This window comes from Oncorhynchus clarkii, chromosome 14 (assembly GCF_045791955.1).
Source record: "Oncorhynchus clarkii lewisi isolate Uvic-CL-2024 chromosome 14, UVic_Ocla_1.0, whole genome shotgun sequence".
Taxonomy (NCBI): domain Eukaryota; kingdom Metazoa; phylum Chordata; class Actinopteri; order Salmoniformes; family Salmonidae; genus Oncorhynchus; species Oncorhynchus clarkii.
The window spans coordinates 1,940,117-1,967,167 of NC_092160.1; the positions used below are offsets into that span (position 1 = coordinate 1,940,117).

At 43.8% G+C, this 27,051-nt stretch overlaps 1 protein-coding gene across 1 annotated transcript in view; it reads left to right on the top strand.

Annotated features, from left to right (window-relative positions):
* Window positions 1-27,051, top strand: part of LOC139366117 (AF4/FMR2 family member 2-like) — a 169,481-nt gene that overhangs the window by 30,053 nt on the left and 112,377 nt on the right. The window contains exons 2-4 of the mRNA XM_071103229.1: window positions 9,150-9,270; window positions 16,505-16,555; window positions 17,048-17,947. Of these exons, the coding sequence (XP_070959330.1) occupies window positions 9,150-9,270; window positions 16,505-16,555; window positions 17,048-17,947 (1,072 nt within the window). The remainder of the gene's footprint in view (window positions 1-9,149; window positions 9,271-16,504; window positions 16,556-17,047; window positions 17,948-27,051) is intronic.

The following is a 27,051-nucleotide window of genomic DNA, read 5'->3' on the forward strand; positions in this document are numbered from 1 at the left end:
GGGCTTCACACTTACTCGACTTTTCTCAAAAATGCCCTTGGCTACACATATACTGCAATGTATTCTTGCGAACTTGTCACGTCTCGGCCGTACCTCCGACAGGGCAGGGCAGTGTAAACAGGATTGTCTCATTGAGTCAGCACTCACGGTAAAACATTTTAATAGCATAGCAATGTTTTTAAAACAGCTGAAATGTACAGACATTTTCCTTATTTTTTTTTTTTACCTGAAATTGTAGTAACAGCCTGTTACATTCTGAAATTGTCTCCGTAGCTTTGAATCTCAACCGTGTTCCTTTTTTGCTTGACTGCACTGAGCCACCACCAAGGTCCAGGCAGGAAGCAACTCCCCAGGGAATTATCAATGTCGCAGTTTGCCTTTACCTTGTATAATGACCTCCTTGATATTGAAAAAATGAAGCCTGGTGTGTTCTAATTAATATGGTAGCTAGTGTGAGCCTAAGAGCTCCTATCTAGCTATGGTTCAGCTAAATGTCAGCATTCAGATACAGCCAGGATGCAAAAATAATTTTGTTTAGCTAGCTTGCTAGTTAACGTTACCTACCTGTGTGGTCTATATTTAAGCAATAAGGCCCGAGCAATATGGCCAATATACCACGGCTTAGGACTGTTCATAAGCACAATGCAACGTGGAGTACCTGGACACAGCCCTTAGCCATGGTGTATTGGCCATATATCACAAACGTCCGAGGCGCCTTATTGCTATTATAAACGGGTTACCAATGTAATTAGAACAGTAAAAATAAGTGGTTTGTCATTCCCGTGGTTTATGGTTTGATATACCACAGCTGTCAGCCAATCAGCATTCAGGACTCGAACCACCCAGTTTGTAGTATAATATGAATGACACTGTAGCTAGCTAGCAGGAGTTAGCTGTGTCTTGTCAGCTAATTGAATGTGTACGGACGAGAAAACAAACCCTTTAATTGTCAAGGCTCAGGAGAAGACTCAAATGCAGACAGTTTTGAAGTAACAAAAGTTTATTACAAAAACAGGGGGACAGGCAAACAACAGGTTAAGGGCAGGCAGAGGTTAGTAATCCAGAGCAGAGTCTGAAAGGTACAGAATGGCAGGCAGGCTCAGGGTCAGGACAGGCAGAGGTCAAAACTGGGAAAACTAGAAAACAGGAACTAGAGAAAGACAGGAGCAAGGGAACACCGCTAGTAGGCTTGACGAAACAAAAAAAAAACTGGCAACAGACAAACAGAGAACACAGGTATAAATACACTGGGGATTATGGGGAAGATGGAGGACACCTGGAGGGGGTGGAGACAATCACAAAGACAGGTGAAACAGATCAGGAAGAAAATAAGAAATGTTGGAAGAAAAAGTTTATTGGATTGTTAAATAGTTTGTGCTTACTGGCTAGCGGCTACTGTGATATTTACGAACAATTTGAGTTGCAGTCCAAGAATGTTGCGTTTCCAGCAACAATGAAAGGTAAGGCCAGGATGTAATGCTTATTGAAAAGTAGAAATCTCTTTTGCCACTCCGGTCCTCAAACACTCGTAGTGGGAAAAGGGCCTAAGAGGGGTTGTTAGTGTTAAATATAATTTATTTATATTTACAATGGTTTATTGGTCTTATCTTTGATACTCAACATTGTACTGATAGCAGTATAGGATATATTTTCTTACTAACAATAAAACATTTTAGATTGTTATTATTTCAGGGCACATCAATAATTGAATCCATAAATCATAAAGAAAAAATATTTGACCTCTAGCAGCATTAACAGCATATAGGCTTGTAATAGGTTTGAAAATCTTGTTGCGCTCTGCATGTGTAAAAAAAAGTTAATTATATTCTTGATTAATTTGAATTTGCACATGTTTTATGTTTTCACATGTAAGAGAAAATGTGACTGTAGGGTGTATTGGTCCCATTTCCTCTTGTCAGTGTGTGGATGTGAGATCAAAGGAAGGCAGTCGCCTGTCTCCTTCCAGCCCAACACTAATTTCCTCTCCTCTCCTCCTCTCGTCTCTCCACTCCTCTGAGGCAGATTAATCCAGTTCTCTGCCTTTTCGAAGTAAGAGATGGTTTTTACCCTTAAAAAAAGGAAAAGTGACCATATCAATGTGTTGAGTGTATGTGGGGGCTTGCTGAGAGGAGTATGATGATGTCACTGAGGCTGTCTAGACATGACTGAATATTCTCAGTTGTCTGTTTATTTATGTTGGGGGATGGCACTGTGTGCGCTAGCTAGGCTGATGAGTGTTAACACTCCTACCCACCAAGAGACAGACACATGCCCTCCAAACTGCCATGGATTGAGAGCTGTGCAGTGCCAAGGAAAATGAGCTGCGAGAAGAAAACAAAATCACTAGTTTAGTCTACTGTTTCAATCTCCAATGCATTGACACATTATGCTTTGGGATCTGAAACAAATAGATTCGTGATGATCTCTGAAGTCGGTAAAGATTAGCATCTAATGAGAATAGTCACTTGTCACATCATGGAGAGTGGCCCTGTACCCATTATACTTAATAACAGCACAGCTTTGTAATGGCATCCACATGATATATCCCCCTGACACCTCGCACATCCACATCTGCTGACGTGTGTAGCATGATAGCCTGTGTGCCATGTTGAAGCATCATTTACAAGGACAACCACTAATCGGACTAGCAGGGGTTCTGTTGAGAAGGGGAAGTGATTATCAAGGTTCCTCTACAGTCAATTCAATTTGTAGCCTATCAAGGCCAGTTTTATTGCAATGCAAATGTGAACTGTATGTAATTAGAAACAAGCTGCTGTCTGTGTCGTGTTGCACAGCGCTAAACTGGCATCTCTTTGAAAATTGTCACGCAATTAAAAAGGTTGGTGTGGGAATGGGGATGAGCCTTACTGTGTTCTGGACGTATAATTTGACCATTTATGCCAAATTATTCACTACTTTTGAAAGAGACAGCAAAATGTAGACAGCTTCATTGACTTGGATTTCTCCTATTATGAATGGCAAAATAAAATAGATAGCTAGCTGTATGTCCTTAAAATCTTCACATTTCTGATTTCTTTAAACTGAGCAAGATCCATTGTGATTGAATCAATCTGTCTGCCCTGCTATGCTCTTAGGCATTTAATTGGTTGAAATTATCTCGCTTTAAATCTAAGTTAATCATTAAAAAAAATGTGGATTGTCAAGGCCCAAGGGGAGATATTTAATTTTCAGCAGCCCACAATTAGATCACACACTGCTGTGAGGCTAAATGACTTGACCGGAGCTGACCAAAAGCCCTATCCAGAAACTACCAAAAAGATAACACACTATGGGTTGAACTATAATTATTAGGTCAAATTTGATATAAAGATCACAGACGTTATACTTTGTATAAATTGGACAAGCAATCATTCAATAAGTACATACTGGAGGTAGAGTATAATGTGAAGGTGATATCCACATTATATTTCTATTCAAGGCTGATGAAGCCACAGCTGTCATATCCTGTGCTGATGACATACTGTATTAAGGGCTCTCTAGTGGCGTATTCCATGATTTAAAAATGGCTCACGTGGATCAGTCCTCACCATTTGATGACATTGTAGATGGTCACTTCTCCCTCTCATTGTCTGTCAGATTGATAGTGACGCATCGAGATGAGTCATACAGTTCCGGTTTATCCCTGTCTCCTGTGAGGTAGACATCGAGTGTGTTGTTTCTGGACACTGAGATGATGTTATAGCACATCATGAGGTCTGTTTGCTAAATTGGGTCAAAATTGGAAATTAGCCCCTTGCTCTTCTTCAAATATTCATAACATGACATTTCAGATGTAGAGCAGCCCCAGACAGTGCTCCCTAATTGGCCAGTGCATTTATTCATGGTCTCATGTACCATATTGTTATTGGAGGGAGGGAGGGAGGGCAATACAGACAGAGAGAGAAGGAGAGCAAAAAAATAAAGAGAACGAGAGAAGAAAACCGACACATGATTGTGGAAACTGAGGGGTTGGCTGTGTATTGGTTGTGTCTTTGTGGCAAGCATGGCACCTCCATAGTAACGCAGGATCACTGGGAGTGCAAGCGCAAACAATGGCCTCCTTGTCAAAAACGGAACAAATCCCTGAGGAAGAGGTGTCAGTGAAAAGGTTGATGACCTGGCATCTGGCAATTACTGCCAGCCCAGGTCATTAATCAGAGAGGCTCTCAGTCTCTTACTCCGACCGACCGACTCAGCAGCAGTAGCAGCAGCAGTCACACCATGGAGCACTCCTCCACTCGGGCCGGGATGGCCCTTAATGTGCTACGTTTGTCGTACCTATGTTTGTTGCTTATATGGGAGAATAATAATGAAGAGCCTGGGATGACTGATCTTTAAAGACCTGAGGAGTTTGACTTTGAGAGAATTTTGATTCAACTGTGTTCCTCTGTGGAGGTACACAGTGTGTGTACCTGTGTGTCTGTTCTGTCTCTGTCAGGCCACATGTGCTGCCTCATGTCACACATGGAAGTGGTGTGTTTGTGTTGTGGATGATGGCAGCCGCTGCAGTGTGAGTTCAGATGCCCACTTGAGGCGGAGGAGGACGAATAGGACACTGCAGCAACACTGGCACGGCTGCCACATGTCACAGCTGGGCTGTGTGTCGACACTGGCACCAACACGGCTAGCATGTCATAGCTGTTCATTGTGGTGACAGGGGAGCCCTGCTCTCCTCCACACACTGCTACCGACACAGCCATCAGGCTCAACCCTGGAACCTGGGGTAAAAACCTATCCTCACAGCTGTCATCAGGCTACAGCCTTAGAACCTATGGTAAAAAAAAATACACTATCCACACTGGGTTCACTACAGAGAGGTAGTAGATACAGTAAGAGAGAGAGAGAGAATTTGTGTACTATAGTAGTGTTCTCTATAAGAGTCGCCGTGTTGTAGTATCCTGTCATTACAGCTACTATATTCAGCATGGCAATTACTGCTGTGCCCACTTAAGAAATAGAGAACAAAGTTCATGCTTGTGCCATGTGTAAGAGAGAAGAAGAACGGGAAAAAGCATGTAAGTTAGTGTCTCGTTATTTTGCCATTCTTATACAGAAGCATATAGCACAGTGGCTTTGACAACAGCGTATTCTTGAATATGTTCCATCCAAGACAGACGCTGGCTTTTCATCATTGGATGTTTTATTATATTTTGCTTCATACATTCAGAGTTTTAACTTCAGGAAGGCTTGCTATTTTCAGATGTCTAGTTGTCATTAAAAGATATTCATATTAGAAAATTAGACATGAAGAATACTGGATTCCCTTGTGCTCGCACATCAAACAAAGATTTCTGTGGCAGGCAGTCAGTTCTCCTCCCCCAAACCATCCCCATCCCCTCCCCTTCCTCATCCCTCTCCCTCTCATCTCAAACCCCAAAGCACATCTTTCTAGAGACCCTCACTCCAGACTCCACTAGACCTGGCAACCCCAGGAACTACCTCTGATAAACCCTCCCAATCCTCTGATCATCACCACAGTGTCTCTCTTTGAGGAATCAGAATGAAAAGGGTTGCCGATTTCACCTTCCCTGCTCCAGCGCTAATAGAGTAGATAAGCAGGTCCATATAATTAGAAACCAGTGAAATAATTGTAACAAGGGGCTAAATGCCTAGCTCTAGTTTTAATTAGCCGGTGCTTGAATTAATAATTGCCGCTTTTTAAATCAGAAATCAGTGACTGTTGTTTAGGCTGCTAGATTGGAATAATGGTGGTGGTATTGGTGGTGGCTGCTTTTTACATCTCAATATGTGCGCGTTTCACTGTGATGCACACTGGGCCTGGGAGGGTAGGGGAGGCGGAAAAAAAAACCTGGGTCTATTTGGTTATCTTCCAAGTGCAGCGTAGCTCAGCCAAGATTAAATTCATTGGGTTTACGGTGGATATCAGTATTCGTTTTTTTTATGTTATGTTGGAAAGAGCCAGGGGTGGGAGGCAGGCCAGTCAGTCTGCAGGGGGAGGAGAAGGAAAGAGAGGGGAAGAGAGAAAAAAAAAGCTGCCAATGCTACAATTTACAGAGAATATCATCATCAACATCACCATCATCATCATTATAAAAACCCTCTCTGCTATTTAAACCAACGCCGGAATGAGAAAAATGCTGTATATCTCCCATATCCCATAGAATACATGAAAGGGATGATGCAGCAGTGTCATCAGCTATCTGTTATCTGTTACCACTGTAACATCATGCCTCCGTCGCTTTGCCCTTAAAGTATAGGTGGTTCTCTACAGACACTGTGTTAATGACAAGTCCTGACCTCACACCTCTTAACACTCGTGTGCATTAGACACAGGACTTAGTGCCAGGGGGACTGCTCGGGCACAGTGACAGCTGTAAATTTGATCAATCGGACTGTCAGGGTACACTGGCAGGTGTGGCAAACGGGTGCCGGCGTAAAGATAACTGACGTCTTGCTGTCATTACTGCTAGGGCCCTGCCGTCAATCTTGCCCTGATGCATTCGTTCCCTTCTTTCTCTTCCTCTGTTATTTTTCTTTCCATTAAAATAATTGCCTGTCGCCCTGAAACGGGGCCTCACTTTTCTTTCCCCAGGTCCCCCTTTCCAAAAGAATTTGGTGATGGATTAAATGCTTTGGAAACACCATAGGACCCAGAGGTGTGTTTGGGGGAGAGCAAGGGCAGATTGAAGGCAAACTGATTCCAGCTCTCCGTTCCTGTCTCCTATCTATCACTGCCAATTGCAGTGCCTCTCAGGCCTGGGATTCTCATGCAGTGTTCATCACAGCGACAGAGTCGTAGATGGGAAATGGGTTTATTTGGTTTGAGAAAGCTGTGAAATCCTACTTCATCATTTTAGGGGTACTGTATATTCAGGTATTTAAGTTAGAGTTTTTTTTGTTGTTGTTGTTATTATCGCCAGCTTGCATTTTATTTTATTTAAATTGAGCAATTTTGTAACTTTCAATCACATTAGCGTCAATCAGTTTAAAATTTAAATCCTCATTTAATTGAAGTCATAATAACAAAAGGCACTGTTAACAAAATGGCTGAAACATTTTGATGATCACACAGTGCTGGGTATTGTTTAATGTGCTGTCTATATAGAGTGGTTACAGGCAGTACCATCTGGTATTTCTAGATGGAGAGCAGAGCAGGTACTCAGGCTTGGCTTTCCATTACCCTTGTCAGTGCATCACTGCTGTGAGTCAGTAGATAATGTGTGCTGCGCTCCGCTCTGCTCTGCACCGGCTGCATGTCTGTCCCAGGTTAGTCCCTCTCACCTTCTACCACCCTTTACACCACTACAGAACACTACCGCATTGCTGTCACGTCCCCAGCCCTGGCTGGCCCCTTCCGCAGCCTGCCTTAATGCCCTGCTCCCCAACGGACCCCAGGGGCTTGGTGGAGGCCCGGGGCCATGGAGCTAACGCTGCTACGTCGCTACGCTAGCTCAGCTCGCACCGCTCCAGGAAGAGCAGCAGCAGTGGTGGAGGAATGTGGGACATTATGCTAATGAGAGGGCTTAGAGCAGGGCTCTAATCAAGCGTTGGCGGTGGTTGGACAGCCGCAGGACAGCTCGGCGCAACTTTCACATCAGCGGACAAAGGAGAAAACGGCTGCATGTTACACTGTGGATTTATTACGCTGCCTGGCTGGCGATAAGGAGGTTGAGATGTCTGCGCCGCTCACCAAACAGGTCTAACAAACCTTAATGGGAGACGGTGAAGCAGGGGGGTTTTCATGTAAGCCAGTCAACCTGTCTTTCTAGGACAACTTTTTTTTCCAGTTATTACATATACTGGGAATGTATTTACTAAACTGGCATATTGTGAAAAAGTCAAATTAAGAATTAGATTGGTTTTTGTGTGCTCTTCAATGTAAAGAAATACAAGGTGTGTAAAAAGGAATCAACATACACTAAAGAGCCTAGTCCAATTCAAGTCCTGGCACCCAAATGGTGGAACCCAGCCTCCTCCTGAAGCTAAGACAGCAGAGTCCCTGCCCATTGTCTGAAAAACCTGAAACCCTACCTCTTCAAGCAGTATCTTAAATAATCCTCCTCCTCACCTCGACCCCCCCCCCCCCTTCTAGCTACATTATTGAGGAAAAAAATACTTTCTATGCCTGTGAAGTGGTGGAAGAAGTACCCAATAGTCATACTTCAGTCAAATAAAAGATACCTTAATAGAAAATGACTCAAATGAAAGTGAAAGTCACCCAGTGAAATACTACTTGAGTAAAATTCAAAAAGTATTTGCTTTTAAATATACTTAAGTATCAAACGTAAAAGTATAAATCATTTCAAATTCCTTATATTAAGCAAACCTGACGGCACAATTTCCTTTTTTATTTTTGTTTATGGTTAGCCAGGGGCAGTCTCCAACACTCAGACATAATTTACAAACACATTTTTACAAACCCCCCTATTTAAAAAAATAAAAATAATAATAAACAAATACAAACCAAAAAGCCATTGATGTTTAGTGAGTCTGCCAGTAGGGATTTTCTCTTGATAAGTAGATTAATTGGACCATTTTCCTGTTCTTTTGGGTGTCAGGGAAAATGTATGGAGTGAAAAGTACATTATGTTCTTCAGGAATGTAGTGAAGAAAAGTAAAAGTTGTCAGAAATATAAATAGTAAAGTAAAGTACAGACCAAAAAAACGACTTAAGTGGTACTTTAAAGTATTTTTTACTTAAGTACTTCACACCACTGTGCCTGTGATATGTGGTTGTCCCACCAAGCTATCTTATTAAGATGTATGTGCTAACTGTAAGTTGCTCTGGATAAGAGCGTCTGCTAAATTACTAAAATGTAAATGTAAATTGTAAATTCAATAGGTCTACATCTTAAGACCCGCTCTGTGTTGATAAATAAACTTTGCTTTGAAAGTTATTTGACAATACATTTGCTCCTCTTGGATAAGCAATCCCTTTCTTTCCAACAGTGCCTTGCCTTGGCAGTGTTTTGTAAGTATTTGTGTGACAATCCACTTCCTTTATCTCCAGTGCCGCCTATCCTTCATCTGCTTAGTGTCAGCTCGTGCCTATTAGACAGATATGGGCTTCCCATACATCTTTTCACGGAAAGGGATTTCAATGTTTCTCTGTGGCATGCCAGCTGTGATTACTCTGATTCTACTCTGATGGTCTGGCCTCGTCTTCTTCTACTTGTCTCCCCATGCAGTCACTACGAGCAGGACCGCAGTGCGCTCAAGAAGAGGGAGTGGGAGCGGCGGACTCAGGAGGTGCAACAGGACGAAGATCTCTTCTCCTCCGGGTTTAATCTATTCGGGGAGCCGTACAAGGTAAGGGCCTGGGAAGGAAGGAGGAAGGGGTGGGGAGGAGGGTTGTCAGCATCCAGCATCTATCCCTTTTTCTAGGACAATACCTGGCAACAGGCATGATGGAAGTCGCTAAATAAAATAAGAGTATTCGTCCAACTTAAACATGTATATATGTATTTAAGAACACATTAACCCCCAGTAACTGAGCAGTCTTGTCAGTCTATCTCCAGTCTACTCTGGCTCCTCCAGTCTTTGGGTTCCATCAGTGTCTGCCAGTCTCCAAAAGCACATTATCCACTGCCTGCCAGATCTGTGTGTGTTCTCTCATGCTCTGTGTGTTACTGGATGAATGAGACACCACAGATGGTCAAAACAGTATTTCTATAGTGGGCCAAAAGCAGCTTCTTATATGCCTTCCCTCATGTCCTGTTACTTTATGTTATATTAATTGAAGGGATTGGAGACAACCGACTGCATCCAAGCAGATTACTATCCATGCGTGGACTGTAGGAATAGACAGCTAATGTGGAAAGGATAAGATATTACAAATGTAGAATTGTTTAAAATGATCTGCTTCGCTATATTTCGTGAAATGCTTTGCTGTTCATGCTGTAATGATGTTATGTTTTGCTGTGGCGTGTATTTTCCATTGTGCACTGAACACATCCCTTAGGCCCCCCATATTGTCCATTTGAATGATGTGCAGTAGAGTAATGACACATGTGAACAATGATCACACCTCTCATGTGTACGTCATGGAGGTGACATGCAGTCTCAGTCCTTCATGTTTCCCCTTCTCTCCTGTATGATATGTATCCATTGGCTGACTGGCTGCAGACAGGTGACAAGACCGATACTTGAGGAGAGAGAGAGTGTGTGTGTGTGTGTGTGTGTGTGTGTGTGTGTGTGTGTGTGTGTGTGTGTGTGTGTGTGTGTGTGTGTGTGTGTGTGTGTGTGTGTGTGTGTGTGTGTGTGTGTGTGTGTGTGTGTGTGTGTGAGTAGCTAAGCAGTGTCAATAGAGAGGGATTCTCCTGTGTATGGGTTGTGAGCAGGATCAATGGAAGCCTAAGGTATGAGGGCAGTCAGGACATTGTTCCATAGCCAAGCTTGGGATCTCTTAGCTAACTAACTGGACAGATGGGGGACTCAGTCAAGAGGACTGTCATGTTTTTACTTGGGCCAAGGTGTCCCTTTTTAAAGAACCCTATCTTCTTTCTCAATCACTCATTGCTTTCTCTTCTCCCTCTCTGTGTATCAATCCACCTAGGTTCTTTCCCCTTTTACTGTATTTGTGTTTTCTGTCATGGCCATTCTGACAGACATGGAAAACGGTTATCGCTGTAATCAAAGAATACTGATTGTGAAAATTGCCATTGTAACTGTGATAAAATGATCGCTATTGGTTATCACAAATCGTGTTAAGTCCCATTTAATTGAGATATGTGCACTACAAATGACATGTGCCACAAATATTCTCACAAGGTTCCCCGTGTGTTTCTTGGGTTTTGGAGAGCCATCTAGTGTATTTCCCAACATGTTGTGTTGCTGCATTATTTCCTCCTCTGTACCAGCCTGATTGGGTAATTAAAAGTGATCAAGACTGATCTGAATAAGTCCTCGTTATCCGCACCTGGTATAATTCATCACTGCAAAGGAAACGTTCCTTCAAGATCATACACACTATTTATACTTTCATACAGTAAATAGCTTTCTAACACTACAGATTATCTGTAAACGGCACGTTTAGAGAGAGTGTGGCTTTCAAGGAAAGAGGGCGTGGGACCTGTCCATCACCCATCACATCAACATGGAGGTGGACGTATTTGTGGAAATAAACAAGTAGTGACTGTGTCCCCTTTGAAGGCTAATTGCCCATGTCACATGACATGGTGCAGTCTCCCCTCAATGCGGCTTCGCTTCAATAGTGGATCAACGGCACCGCACATAAATACACACGCACATACACAGGGGAGCACGCACGTGCGCACACAGACGAAACCGTTCATCTTCATCTGATCGCCCACTGCTCCTCTTAGCCTGGGAAATTAGGTTCCAGAACACATGAGTGTTCTCTTAAACACACGCAACCTCTCTGCGAACTGGGTCACACTTAATGACAGAAAACAGGCACACAGAGCTATCTACTCCCTTTTATTTTAATTTATACTAAAACAGGATGTCTCTACCCCTTATATAGGACTGTGTGAAATTTAATTGTGGATGCTAGTATGTGAGTATGTATGTGTCTTTGTGGAAATGGGGTGTGTTTTTGTGGGTAGGAGGATGTGTGTGTGTGTTTGTCTGCTCGTGCTCATGTTGGTGTGTTTGTGTGTGTGTGAAGGAATGCGCTGGCCCAGCATTCTTCCAGTGACTAAGCAGACAGACAGCAGGGGTAATGGGGAAAGGAACTCTCAGTCTAGGTGGGTGGACAAAGAGCATTTTTTTAGCCTTTCAGTAAATATGCCAATGGCTTGTTTGGAATTTGACCTTTGACAACATTTTACAGACGCCGATGTGACTGTATCATGAGAGAACATCCTCATTCACTTTGGTTTAGATTATCAACAGCTAGAGTACAGTGAGGTCACATTTTAACTTATGTATTGTCAATCATGTAACTGCACTTTCCGAAATATAGATGGCTTTCACCAAGCTATACTGTCGTTAGAGGATTACAGCCTGAGACAGATCTGTTCTCCAGACCCCCACAGTGTCAGCTAATAGTCATTGATGTCATCACATCTGCAGGAAAATGGACTCTCCACTCCAGGCTATAGTATTTGGGCATGTAAGCTGGGGGGACTTAAGGGCCGGTAAAGATGATGTGTGTTTAGAAACCAATGTGTCCTGTTAGTGCTTGACTGGTTCAGCGATACTTTCTCCTTAGCCCCCTCTCTCTTCCCCTCTCTCTTCCAGCCTAGTGCTCAGTAGAGAGTAATAGCAGTACTTTCCTCTCCTCTGTGAAACACTGTTTGTAGTTCTCCCACATCTCAGGCCGCTATTAGTTAATCCCCCCTTTAATCCTGTTTAATGGAACTATGCTGTTAGCAGCTATTTGGGACTGATTTACTGCTTTCCCAGCTCCACTGGCACCTAGAGAGACACCCCACAGCCGAGGAGTGCTGGCTGTGCCCTCAGAGGTCCCCTGCTCCCCCTGGCTGCCCCTGGTCCCCCCTGGCCTTGGTGCCATCAGCAGGATGTGTACTTTGTGTACTCCCGGGACCCCTCTCTACCTCCTCCTGGACAGGTCTCTGTGAACGCACAGCCAAGCTGTTTTTAAAAGCCTGTAAAGCCCCGTGAAGGTCAGGCCTTTGGACTTCAGCCAACGCTGCTGCACCATTCTGTCACAAAGAGACCTACCTTTTCCCTCTCAAGGCAAATATTCCCAAATAAACCTCCCTAACCCCCTCCCTCCTTCTTCCTTCTTCTCCCTCCCTCCATCCTCCACCAACTGCTGAGTCAAGAGGAGCAGCAGAGTAAACAAGGATATAGCCGCCAAGTTATTCAGCCATTTTCTCCGTTTTCTGCAAACGTATTTTGTGTTCCTCCTCAGTCGTCAGCTCCGGTACTGGATGTTTTATTCATGGGCACCAGCATTACTGTTGAGGAGCAGACTCTTAGAGATGGAGAAGGAGATCAATTAATTTATTCAATGCTAACTTTAGCTCTCCATGGGTGTAAGAGATGCAATATAAAATAGTTATATTTTTTGGAATGTAATTGTATATTCCCCCGACCGTCATCACTGTCAGATTTGATCAACGGGTTTTAAAAAGTAGGATGTTGCGACATGTTAAATTATTAGTCCATTACGTTTCCCAGTTTATATCTGAATTGTATTGTGGTTTGTTGCAGATTCTGTTAGGAGGCTACCTTACATCTGCTAGCTCCTGGATCCCCTGCTGTCGTTAGTGCTCTATTGATTTCAGATGATTTGTGCTAGGTGTTTACTCATGTGGACCCATATTGATGCTCTTTATTGGGAAGCACTAATGGATATTATGCAAACTGCTGAGGCTTTCTACTCCTGCACCAGTGAGGAAGGAAGGCTTTTACAGATGGGCTTACAAAGGAGAGAGACAATTCAACAGATAAGGATTTGCTGGATGAGTCTTTGCTCTGGGTCTTTAACTCATTTTTCTTTTTTAAGATTTTAGATTTAAGTTTTCAGATTTTTCTTAATTTCCCAAATTGAAGGCAAATAACTGTTAACAGATGGCCCATTGTAAACACTGCCAATCCCATGACAAGCAGTGTGAGAGAACAGTGCACATAACATCACTGTAGGATCAGCCTACAGCCCATCATAGTATTGTATTGTAGCACCAGTGCAGATTCCTTTATCCTAGTAGGAGCCTATAGGCTTTAGGCTGGAGACAATAATGTACTGGCACACAACTCCAGGTAAATAAACTTTGGACGCAAATACTAGTGCTGGGATGACATGAGATGGATGTATTTCTTTGTAAGGTCTCAAGGACCCTATATAATATCCCTGTAACGTATCCCTTGTAGCCTGTGCATTTCTCAACATCCGCACTTTACAGACAATATTTGAAATGTGTCAATGTCTTCTCCACACAGATTCTCATTCACTCACATCCTTGAAAATCCACAGGAGTCCTCTTTACTATGCTGTGATATGACAACAACAAAAAGCAAACTTTGTATGGATAAAACCTACTTTCCCCTTCATACAGTACTGTATGAATCAGCTCATAGTCAAATTAGGTTTTAATTTTGCTCTCTGTTTCTCAGTTAAATCATAAAAGGCTAGCATTAAGGCATGATCCCAGTGAGGTGCTTTACGATTGCTTGGCAGAGCTGTGATGGCAGAGCTGTGGTGGGGTGGCAGAACTGTGGTGGCAGGCAGGGTGTGAACTGTGGGATCTGATGCTGATTTAGAGAGCAAACGAAGCCTCCCATTGCGAGTCTGTTGGCCTGCACAGAGTGGTATTGCCCTAGTGCCCAGACCCGGCACATCACTACTGCTGCCTGCCACCATGCAAAGTCTGTCTCTTTAGTATTCTCCTATTCAAAGGCTTTTTCAGATCCTCACTGCAAACACACACACACACACACACACACACACACACACACACACACACACACACACACACACACAAACACTTCAACAGAGCTGCTTCCTGGGGAGAAATGTCCATTGACAAGAGGCCAGCTGCTTTCCTCTTGATGAGTGCCTTTCTCTTTTTAAAACCTTTCCCATTTGAGTTGAGAAACACGGCAGGCAAAGGTTCATCAGTCTCCACCCGTTGAAGAAATGCCATATGCTCTGATTTAAGAGATGAAGTATGAGACATGTCACTGGAAGCCTTTAACGTAATGGGGATCAGCTCAGCAGAAGTCTTGTCAGCTGATGGCATGAGTTCATGTAGGCAGTGGAGTATTGTAGCCTTTGTTCCATGAAGATAAGGAGTTCTGACGGAGGTACTTTAATCATTGTTTAGAACCTGCTACAGTATGGGCTCCTGGGCGGCGCAGTGGTCTAAGGCGCTGTGTCGCAGTGCTAGAGGCGTCACTGCAGACCCGGGTTCGATCCCGGGTTGTATCACAAACGCCCGTGATCGGGAGTCCCATAGGGCGGCGCACAATCGGCCCAGCATCGTCCGGGTTTGGGGGGGGTTTACAAGTAGGCCATCATTGTAAATAAGAATTTGCTCTTAATAACTGACTTGCCTAGTTACATAAAGGTATGAAAAAAAAAGATTACAGCAGTGTAACTCAAAAATATAGTAGATAACGTTGTTATACGTTGTTATACTTCTCTGTTCTAGTGAAGCTACTCCAGTCCTCAGCTGTAGTTAGCCTGCAGTCCGACTGCAGTCAGTGCACTGAAGGACAGCCCTGCTCCAACTCAAGCTTCAGGTCTACTCCAGCAGCCCAGGGCTTCCTTCTCTACACAAGAGCCCTTTGTGCACTGTCGTCCACATTGCTTTCCCCTCACTGAGAATGACAGCATCTGGGAGGTCCACAAGTGCCCCTTCAACATGGACACTCACCCCTTCAACATCACACTCACTAAAAATATTGAGCCCTCACAGCATGGCTTAAATAACCTGTGTGTGCTTAGGCTCCTCTTCGGACGATACACAGACTGTGGAAAACAGACTGCTACTTTGGGCTGGTTGCTGGATTTTCAAACACAGGTTGCTGTTACTGTTAGGGGCACTTGTCAGGGCTGTTTGAGTCTTTTCCCTCTCTTGCTTTTGAAGCAAGAGTAACTCGGGCATAGTTATCCATTTGGGTGAGCTTAATTGTAATACATTTTGGAACAACAAGTGCATGGCCATTAGAGTTTTATGGGGGACATTATAGTGATGCTGTGCAAGGTCAGGGGTGGTCAGGGGTGAGTCTTGGCAGAGAGCAGTTTAGCCCTAGCTGGCATCTTCTCTTTTTATAGAGGTCAGAGGTTAAACACCTAGCAGATAATTCCCCTTCCCAGCAGCATAATGGCTCTTCATGCTCCACACCCTCCCTTCCCCTTAACCATCAACCATCATTTGATTATTGTGCAAATACACAGACTTATCCTTCCTGAGTCTGACAGAGTGTTGCGCTATCATCACCACCACAGTCCTCTGTGATACCAAAGGGATACACGCTGCTACACTGTACATATTTATCATTTTTTCCTTTGTTGCCTTTGAATAGCCTAATTATATCCCTATACAGGAAACAGCTTTGCATGGCTCTGCAATTGTATTGTGCGACTGAAATGAATCTTCATTTGCAGTTCTTTTCGAATAGATGTTATAATCTCTGTTTATGTAGTGTGTTAGCATAATGCATCTGCAATTGTTGTACGTTCTTACTAGGCCTCTCACACGTAAAAGACCAGTAAACACAGGCTTGGGCTGAGTTTAACAGTAATGTGTTGCACATTAAGTAGAATGTTGCCTGTTATGAAAGTAATGAGTTTTGGGGGGTGGTTCTGCATGCCTTTTTGTCTGAAAAGCCCAGTATAAAATAATTATATGCTGAACTAGCCAAAAGAAAACAATTATTAGAAACAAGGGCCTTTTGTTGCAAAATTATTTGTTTGGAGGTTTTCCTACAGATTAAAGTGTACCCCTGAGAGAAAGGATATTAGAAGACAGGAGTGTGTCAACATTGCCACAAAATTGACTAAGAATACAGTTGAACAGATTATAAGATTATCAAGGTCATCCTATTGGTCTACTATATTCCCCCCAGTGTGACTAGATTATAAACTACTGTCTTTTTATACTGACAGACAGAAGCAACCAGTCTATCCACTTTGGGGGGGACCAACAACCTAAACAAGGTATCTATTATCTATAGATCCACACTAACAATGCTTGTTTTAATCACTTGTTTAATACACGCTAATACACCAACTGTGCCATCTTAAAGATGGATTTATTAAAGTGCTTTGGATAGAACTATAGTTTCATACAGTTTGTAAGGTGCATATTAGACTCTGTAATGATAGCTGTTTTTAGCTTAGAAAAGGGGCTACTTTTTCATTTTCAGAGTTGCTTGATGTACAGCCTAATGGTCTTGCTCACTGAGGCATGATTGCACCCTTCTCTATGCGCGCACACACACATCAACCTCTCTCTCTCACACACACTGCCTGCAGTGTTCCTAGCTGTTTGTAATTAGGTGTAGCTCTGATGACCTGCTGCTCTCTGTCTGTTGTCAGAGTAGTGGGGGAATGATGATAACATGGTGGAGGGGGCTGGGGGGTATATAGTAGGAGCTGAATATCTATACATTATACATCTCACCGTCTCTCCTCTCTCTGTCTCTGCAGACCAACAAAGGTGATGCCCTGGCCAACCGGGTACAGAACACTCTGGGGAACTACGATGAGATGAAGGAGCTCCTGACCAGCCACTCCAACCAGAGCCACCTGGTGGGGATCCCCAAGAACTCTGTTCCCCAGACCCCTGGCCCCAGCTTCTTCACCGAGGGGGCCCAGAGGACAAGCAACAGGACGGGCACGGGGCACAATACCACCTCCATGCCCCCTCCACCCTCCTCTTCATCCCTGACCAGCTCCACCCGGCTGAGCGGCCATCAGAGCTCCAAGAAGTCCCGCTCCTCCGACTGGTTGCAGGGAGCCCACTGCTCCAGCAGCACCAGCACCCAAGAGGTGGGGGGGCAGGTAGTGGGGGTACCAACCAGCAGCAGGGGGAAACACTTGTCTACCCATGAGCAGCAGCAGCAGCAACCCCAGAGACACGAGGAGCTGTTCAGCTCACAGGGTGATGTCGTGGGCCACAAGGGAGACTCCAGCAGCAGCCCCAACTCCTCCACCTCCAGGAGGCATGGCGCTGGGCAGCAGCAGACCCCTTCGGCGACTGAGCATGGATACAAGGACAGCAACAATCATGTTAAGTCTCCCTTGGAGCAGGAACCGGGCTCCCACGGGTCCAGTTCCCCCGTGGCCTCCACCTCCCTGCTGCCCAGCGGCCTTTCCACACCAACCTTCCCCCAGGGCCTGCACGTCAAGCCCAGCGCCGTGCAGCAGCAGAAGCCCACGGCCTACGTTCGGCCCATGGACGGCCAGGACCAGGTGCCCCTAGATTCCCCAGAGCTCAAACCTCCTCTGGAAGTGGGGGACATGGGCTACAGCAACCTAGCCTTTGGCAGCACCACCACCAGCTCCAAGAGCAAGCTGCCTAAGCTGACCCTGACACAGACTGGGGAGGTAGGTACCTGCATGATTCACTTGACTCTACAGTACACACACACACGGCTTGTTGATAGATAGTAAATGCTTGGGAACAGGTCACTTGTGCTGTGTTAGATCGTCTGGCAGTAGGAAAGGGAAAGCAGTTCAGCCAGATAAGTTTGGCCTGTGCCTTTCCCCCTGCCTGATCTGTTTTTCATTGAGTCCTGGCAAAGACTGAGCCTGACATAATGGAGAGCTCTTATTAATAATCAGTCATTCAGTTCTCCTCCTCCTGGCGACTCCTGGTCCTCAACCCAGCCAGCTGAGGGGCCACAGGGTTAAGGGGCCTTCCTTACATCCACTCCACACACACACACACACACACACACACACACACACACACACACACACACCCTACAATCCCACACTATGAAATTAATCTTGGGTGGAAACTCACTCATGATTAATAGCCATTTTAACTCACATGGGCCCGCTTTACTTATTCATGTAACTAGTTCTGACATATGATTTGTTTTGGCCTCACTGATGGATTGTATTACAGTTAGAGTTTTAGCATTTACCCTGTGGTCTTGTGGGTCTATATATAATATATCCTAAATATGTAATACTGTATAAACCTTTGTTTTAGCCTCCAGATTTTTGGCTTGTTCCTCCCATAATATTGTATGTAATTGGCTTGTCATCATGATGATGATGAATGCGTTATTATTTCTGAACAGTTTACAACACTGCAAATTAATACTCATCAGTTATTGCTGATAGTTGAGAGGAAGTCTTGTTTAATGAGCATAAACAATGCATTTATCCCTCCTTGTAGCCTCTTAGCTTGACACAGTCAGACAATCTTAGTCTGGAGTCATTTGTGATCTGAAGGCCTGTCATGTCAGTTCATTTGTGTGTCAGCAACACAAGCAGGGCTGAGAGTCTATTGTTGTGACGACTTTAGCCCCAACTGTTTATCTTGTTCTAATGTTGGGAGGCAAGGGATGTTCATTTTAATGCCGGGAGCATTTGTCTCAGCTCTCAGCCAGTGGCGTGCTGGAGAATATTTTTGATCCAGACAAAATGGGCCTGCTGCTTTTTGAACACTTTGCAGGTTAACACAACATCCGTCCTAATGTATTCTCACCTGAGGTCACGCACTCATTATTTTAGAAAACGTTGTCCACCTGATTGGAATCCGCTCCGTTTAATCTTGAACATAATTAGCCAAGGCGTACTGTCTCTCTCTTCTCTCCTTATCTCCCCCTCCTCACCAGTTAGGACAGTGCATGAGGAGAAAATAGCTACATGGGAGGTATCCAGTTTTAAATATCCAAACACGATGATGCCCATACCATTATAAGACCAGACAGAGCAAAAATTAGAATTGGTGCAGATTTTTTTTTTTTTATACATTGGGGCATCTAGGCTACATTTACAAAGGCAGCCCAATATTTCCACGAACTGGTCTTTTTGCCAATCAGATCACATTTTATGACAATAATTGGGCAAAATATCAGAATTGGCCTGCCTTTGTAAATGCAGTCCTGGAGGTATATCATAGATCAGGATTCCTCAAAGGAGTTGACTGAGAATTTCATCATGGCTAAGACTAAGACGGAAAGAACTAAGAGAGGCCCCACTCACCACTCACTCTACTTACCAGTGATAAGGATTAATTTCCCTCAACCATTGAATTAAGTCAAATTCACGTTTTTCAAAGTATTTGAAGAATGATGTGAGGTGACCAAGTGATGACTGAAGCAACTACACATACGGTTCTTTGAGAATTGGGACTTTGCTCCTGTACCCACTCTTTACCAATCAATCCCCTGCAGCCTCTGTCTTCACTCCTTTCCCCACCGCTTCTCAGTGGCCAGCCTCGCTAATTGAGCCACTATAGAGATTCTGCCATGTGGGAGGTCAGGCCACAGTCTCCAACAAAGAAATGCATTTGTAGTATTCTTCCTGTTATTGGAGGAAGCTAGAAGCGCATGAAATGCAGCGTCTCCTGTGAGACTTACTCATCTACACACCATGTCCCTGTATAGCGAACACATAAATAAGTAGATAAGCAACAATAAACAAGACTGACGTATGATTGAACAGGTTGACACACAGGCACCCAACCATGGAGCGCCAACCAGCTGTTCCCTTTCTTTAATAGTGTAGTCGAAGGCTATTCCCCACTACAAATTGCGCTATCTCGAATCTTGGAAGCATATGGCGCAGTTACACCGTACAGTTAAGCATGTGGCAAGGCTGAAAACCTGGGGGATTTGGAGAGCTGCTTGTTGTGCCCGGGATGCGGTCAGCTTAGAGGAGAATGGAGATAGATGTTGTTATTGGAGCAGGAAGGGAAACGGGGTGGGGAGGGAAGGCGAGGGACCCCCTGCACAGCACAGCAGAGCATAGCGGAGCCCAGCTGGGGAGAGATGGGGGGGGTGGAGGTGAGCACCATCTCTCCTCGTTCACTGACAGATGAGTCACTCGGTAAGAGGCGGGGAGGAAGAGAAAGATGCAGATAGAGAGGGAGAGAAGGGAGTAAGTGAACTGAAATTGAGAGACACGCAGAGTTAGTCAGTGCGAGACAGGCAGACAGAGAGAGAGAGAGAGAGAGAGAGAGAGAAGCGTCCTTTTAAACATGTCTGTCAGGAAAAGAGAAAACATCTTCAAGAACTTTGATTTGATTTTGTTTGACTTTAGTTTGTTAAAAAGAGTAGATTCTATTGAGCTTAGTCTCCTGAGAGCCCTCTGTTTTGTTGTTTATCCTCTTATATTTATCCAGGTTTCTCAACAAGCATAGGTGTAGAATAACTAAAGCCAGAAAAATCATCCCAGGTTGTATTCTTCCTCGTTTTCACAGCCCCACCTGGATAGCCGTTGTTTTAGTGTATGTGGTAATATTCATATGCTTGGTAATTACTCTTCCCCTCATGGCCGTGTGCAAGAGCCCATCCTTAACACTACACAACCCGTTGTTGTTGTTTTACAGCCTAATTAGATGATCTTATCCTCAAGCTCCTCCATCTAACATCCTCCTCTCCTCTTTATACAAGCTGAACCCTCTGAAAAGAGAAGAGAGATATCACTTTCATCCCCCTTTCAAATCAAACGGGTGTGGGAGAGGAGACTTCACAGGCGTGAAATGTTCCTCTCATTCTCCGCTCGGCCCCTGGAGAAAATATTTTGACAGGTTGAGTGTAAAATCCCAGAGTGATAAGGGTTTGCTAAATGGCTTTGGAAGCATCCTGTTAATACTGAGGCTATTGATTAGCGGCCTAGCTGCATTCACTGCTCACTCAGAAAAGCTCTGCCTGGCCAGCCTCTGATGTCAGAGAGGGAGTATGAAACATTGGAAAGCAGATAACACCTATTGATCCCCCCCCCCCCCACCTCTCAAAAAAAATACTGTTATTGCACCAGGCATTACACATGCTTTATAGAACTAATAGCCTTATCTCTAGCCTCACTAAGCACACAATTTGACGAGACAATGAGAGGTTTAGGAGGCGCTCTTCATGATGGATATGGAAGAGATATAGAGACCACGTTTTACATATTCAATGCATTGAGGGTTTGTTGTTCTCTTTTTCCTCAAAGCCCTCGAGACATTTAATATTTCTGGAGTGGTATTAGCCTAAAGGCTTGAATATGCCTCTATTCATTTTTTTTCTCTATTTATTATACTTACCTGAGTGGACTTGAGCCGATTGAAAGGTTTGAAGTGTGTGCATTGATAGTACTGATAAAGAATAGGCTACAGTGCATATTGTATGGGCCAAGGGGCTGGTGGTCTAAGCTGGAGCACGATGATGTCATTCCTATAAGTTCATAAGGGCTGTGAATCGGAGGAGGAGACACACAGTCGTCTGTTTCTCCGACGTCTGTCTGACTGACTGCCAGCCACCCATCAGACTCCAGACTCCTGTCTGTCAGCTAACTGCCAGCAGATATACTGAGTGCGTGAGTAAGAGAGAGAGAGAGAGAGAGAGAGAGAGAGAGTGTGGGCTGCATAGCAATGGCCCTGGCCCTGAGTTTCTCATCCAGACTGCTAAATGTGGGGACAGAGATTCACTCTCATTAGACTGATCATAGGAACGTATTCACACAGGGCCCTGGGCCCGGAGCAGATCTGACCTCAGTTGAGCCGTGTTTCCCCATCCACCCAGCAGCCTGCTGACGTTAAAGGCCTTGTTTGCATTTAGAGAGCAGAAATTAATCATGTTGCTGTCTGATTTATATTTTCATATAGCCATCATACAAAAAAGAAAATGGAGACCCCAGAAATTATCATGAAATATTATTAAAAATAATCACATACTACTGTAGAATAATAATAGCATGTTTCAGAGCCAGTGTTTTGGAAAGGCTGGAACAGTAACTGGATGAGTCCATTTCTCAGACAGACAGTACATCCCACGCTGACCAGCAGGTTGGCTTATTAAAACAGCCCCTGGCGTCATGGGGCAGAAATCTTTATCCTCCGTTCTGTGTAAGCAGGCTCCGTCTCTCTCTCCCTCGCTTGCCGACTCACTGGACAGACAGGAAGTCAGTTCCAGGAACATTTGATTATGCAGCGCTGCCAAGACTCACAGGGAGAGAGAGGGGGGGGCAGAGAAAGTGAGCTTCCCTGGAACAAAGCCTTTACCCTCACCCTGAGTTTGAGTCACCCTGCCTGGAGTCTCTAGTCTTTCCTCAAAGGAAGCAGTCCTGTTACAGACTAAGGTCCCCACCTTAGTCTGTCAACACATTTGTCTTCTCACTCCTCATACTGGGTTTAGGTAGATAATAAATAAATACTAACAAGGCTCTGACATATATTCTGTGTTATTTTAGCTACATATTCAGTTGTTTTTATTCGTATGGATGATAATGAACCTAGTATAATATAATTTAGGATGTCATGAACATTTTCTTTGAGCACAGTTTTTTCCCCTCACCCAGATTCACTTGCAGAATTCCTTTATGCCCATATTGCTTTTTACTCAGACATTTTAATCATACATTACACACCAAGCTCACAAACGTTGTTTGCTTGGATTTGGCTTTGGAAGTCTAGCTTTTTGTGAAAGGGTACATTTAGCTGATTTGTCCGTGTCAAGGTAGAGGTGTTAACATTTTGATAATGTTGTGTTTAGTGAACCCAGAGACAAACATCGTCCTTACAAGATAGTGTAATTGGGGATGACAAGGAGGTATTGGTCATCACACAGCCGGCTGGTTTGGAGATGGAAAGAGACAGAGAGAGAGAGAGGCTGTGGGCTGAAGTGTTTGGATTTGCTGTGAGAGCACACCCTGAGAGACTGGGGTTAAGGGGCTGATGAGTGAAGAGAGAGTCGGGCCCAGGTTGGCCTTTCTTCTCCATGTTGGATGGATGCCAGCTCTCCTCTTCCTTGATTTACACTGTTTACAGATCCATTATATTTAGTTGAGAGCAGCAAGGTTTTACTGTTGCATATCTAAATAAGTCTGATCTTAGATCAGATATTAACTACTTTAAATACTACTTAACCACTTTTATGTTCCCTAAAACCTGATCTTGAACTGACCAGAGTCCACAACATCACAACCTTCTTTCAGACATGGCCGATCAGCCTCCGTTGTGTTTCACCGCCTGTAGGCCTCTCGACAATGACTCTCTAATATGACACAAATGAAAACAGAAAGGCACTTAGATGAAAGGAGATGTTAAAAAACATATTTACATATAATAATTTATATAATTTAGGTGGGCCTGGTGAGAAGAGATAGAAATTGACAATGCGTGAGTCGTGGGTGAGAATTAGGTCACCCACTAGGGCTCACACACACTTCCTCATTCCTCACCCACTGCGTTTCACCCAGTCATGCTTGATGGGTTCTTCCATCCGCCTTTGTAAAATCACTTTAGAGTTCATTAATGCAAGTCTTTGGTACAAATTTACTGATCTAGTGAGTAATGTGGCTAATAAACATAAAAGGATGTGCTGTAACTCAGTCCTGGCAGACCCCCTCACCAACAGAGAGGAGGGTAAAAAAGGGAAATGAAAAGAGGGAGAAAAAAAAGCTGAGATGAATATCACAGTGTAAGAATGGATCTGATCAAAGAAACCTGGAGGTTGAAATGAGTTATTGTGCTTTTTCCTCGATATATTCTGTCCTCTTCTTCTTCTTCTTCTTCTGTAGACTTTGTTCACAGCTTAGTGTCTGCACAGAATGTACCATGCTTTAAAAATCGATATCTGCTTTTTGTGCTTATTCTTTATATGCTCAAAACTATCTGACTATGTTCAAAGCCCCTCAAGGCATCCCATATAAATTGTCCTGTATTGTATATCATTAATTCAATCACAGCTTTATATGATTCTGAAAAGTAAATACATAAGCAACACGACTAATAACACTTGGAACTTTAGTAGTAAGACTACTTTGAATGTTCCTCAAAGGGGCACGTCAAATAGAAGAGTCCCTCTTTAAACTGAGGTCAAGAATATGTGTTGACAATATCCTGATGGGAGTTCCCTACACAGTGGGGTGACCTGACCTATCCTCTACTCTGCTCTGCTCTGTGAATGAAGACTGGAGTGAACCTGCTGGTCAGAGACAGTCCACTCTTTGAAAGTGAACAGCACTTGTTCACAGTCCACTCTAAAAGACTGAACCAGCTCACCGGCTAGGCGACACTCCAGGACTAAACAGTGTCTTCAGAAGGCCTCTTCTCTGCCACATCCCCAGAGATAATGGGCTCCATTCCCACCGTGGAGCCACCCAAGCACCAGGCACGCCTCGCCTTGTCCTCCAGGATGGAAACCTGGGAGAAAGATGGCCACCCCCTCGCTCCCTGTAGAGTAAACCCTATTCCCCAGACAGGTCTTAATCAGGAGATACTTTGGGGTCCTCTCTTCCAGACGTGTCACCCGCACGGCCGACCGGATTAACAGGCCAGATAAGGCTATCCCAAATGGCACTGTATTCCATTTATAGTGCACTACTTTGACCAGGTCCCTGGTCAAAAATACTGCAATATATAGGGAATAGGGTGCCATTTGCGATGCACAAAATAAGCTTCCTCTCTTCCTCACCCTAGAAAAAGGGATAGGTATTAGGAGGCTTCCCCATTAGAAGTAACAGCTGGGATCATTTGCATAATACCCATCAGAAATATATTTTTTCAGGGCTGCTTGTCTGCTTGGGGGAGGGGGGGGAGAAAAAACAACAACAATAAAAGTATTTTCATTAGTGCTGCTAGAATCGCAACCTGTTTATACATTTCTGCTGCTTCTTATTGAAAAACCAACGTAGAACTCGTATAGTACCATTCTTACTCATCGGTCAATTGATTTAGGAAAGTTGAGGTTTGGTTGTCGGTAAATGTCTAAATGATTTGAAATGAGAGAATGACTAGATATTAGGTTTGTGTGTGTGTGTGTGTGTGTGTGTGTGTGTGTGTGTGTGTGTGTGTGTGTGTGTGTGTGTGTGTTATTCATCTGAGCTTCTGTTTCTCTCTGCATGCTGTCTGATGCTCATTATTTCCTTGCTTGTCTGAACACCTTTTCTGCTCCGTGGTTAAGAAAAGGAGGAGTTTAAATAAGGACCCCTAAACTCAGCCGCATTCAGTATCCAGTGGATTATCATAGCATTAGTTCACATTCTTAGGGAATTGGGAGGAATCAGCAGCTCACATTTAAATACTGAAATAGATGTTGCACTAAAAAAGCATGTATATCTTTAGATCAGAGAATGGATGGTAGGAAGGAAAGAAAGTTGGATGTTGATTCCCGTGAGTGAAGGAGTGGAAAGGTGGTTTCAGGTTGCGAGGTTGAGAAGAGGTTGCAGTTAAAAGGTAGTTTTTTATTTCTCTGAGGTGGAGGGAGTGGAAAGGGAAGATTTGATTCCATCTGGTCCCTATTGGCCCTCAGCTATAGTCGTGGTTGGTTATCTTTTACGAAAGATACCCAGTGCTACTCTCTGCCGGCCTCTCAGAAAACCACAGCATGTTTGGATATTGAATTAGAACATTTCTGCTTGACTTCCCCATGCCTCATAGGTAATACTGCGTTGCAAAGCACCCATACATGAGCAATGATCTAAGGCCTCATCAAATGCATGCCCTCCCTCATCTCCTCCCCTCCTCTCCTCCTCCTTTTCCTCACACCACATGTTTTCTGTTAGTTTTAGCCCCTATAAATACGGAGTGATGGCAACAGAACACAATTACACTGTGGATTTAGTATGCTGTAATTGCAGGGGAGCATGATAAACATACTTTCATAGAGCCAGCCCATCCATCCCACCCATTTACCGTAATGGGGACTAGGAGAGGTCACTCCTGTGTTATCTATATAGTAAGCCCCACACTCACCTCTGAACAGTATCTCACTCCCCTCGCTATTCATCAAACCTCATTCCTTATATGTGGCATACTTTGTTGTCTCTTGGAATTAGATATTCATTTATTTGCTTTTCGAATAGATGCAAATGTCTATGAGTTATCAGTAACACTGAAATGGATTGGATATCCCAAAGCCAGTCAAATATTGCAATACAACTGTTACACGCATACTATCAATGAACAAATGGCAAATACAGACCACATTTAAGGTTTAACATTACATTAAGCCGTTGGAAATCTGGGCTCAGTCAATTTAATGCAACAGAAAACCCTAAAGTCCCTAAATTACTTTTCCCTCTCCGCCATCCAAGCATGGTTCATGCCTCTTGCCCTGAAAAAAAGAAACGCTTTATGGCTCTAGGCATTGCAAAACAATACACTATGTGGCCTACTGGTAGCTCTTTAGTCTTTTTAATTTATTTTTGATGCTCTCTGCTGTCGCTGAATATCTGTGGTGGCTTGTAATAAAATACCCGCTGTGCAATTTTGCAAGTATGTCAAGCAGAGCATGACCAGATATGCAAATTTAACACAGAAGAGCAAAAGTGGAATTTTTTGTATTTTGCATCTGCAGAAGCTGTTAAAGGCAGTTTAGAAAACCATGAATATATAATACAGAGGTGGCCCGACCGGAGGCTAAACCCTATTTATCAGCTGGGAGAAATAGTTTGTTATTTTGGTTTCAGATATTTTTTAGAGAGAGAATGAGAGTATAAAAGCGTGAGATGTAATTTGCGATTAGATCTGTATGAATGACAAAGGG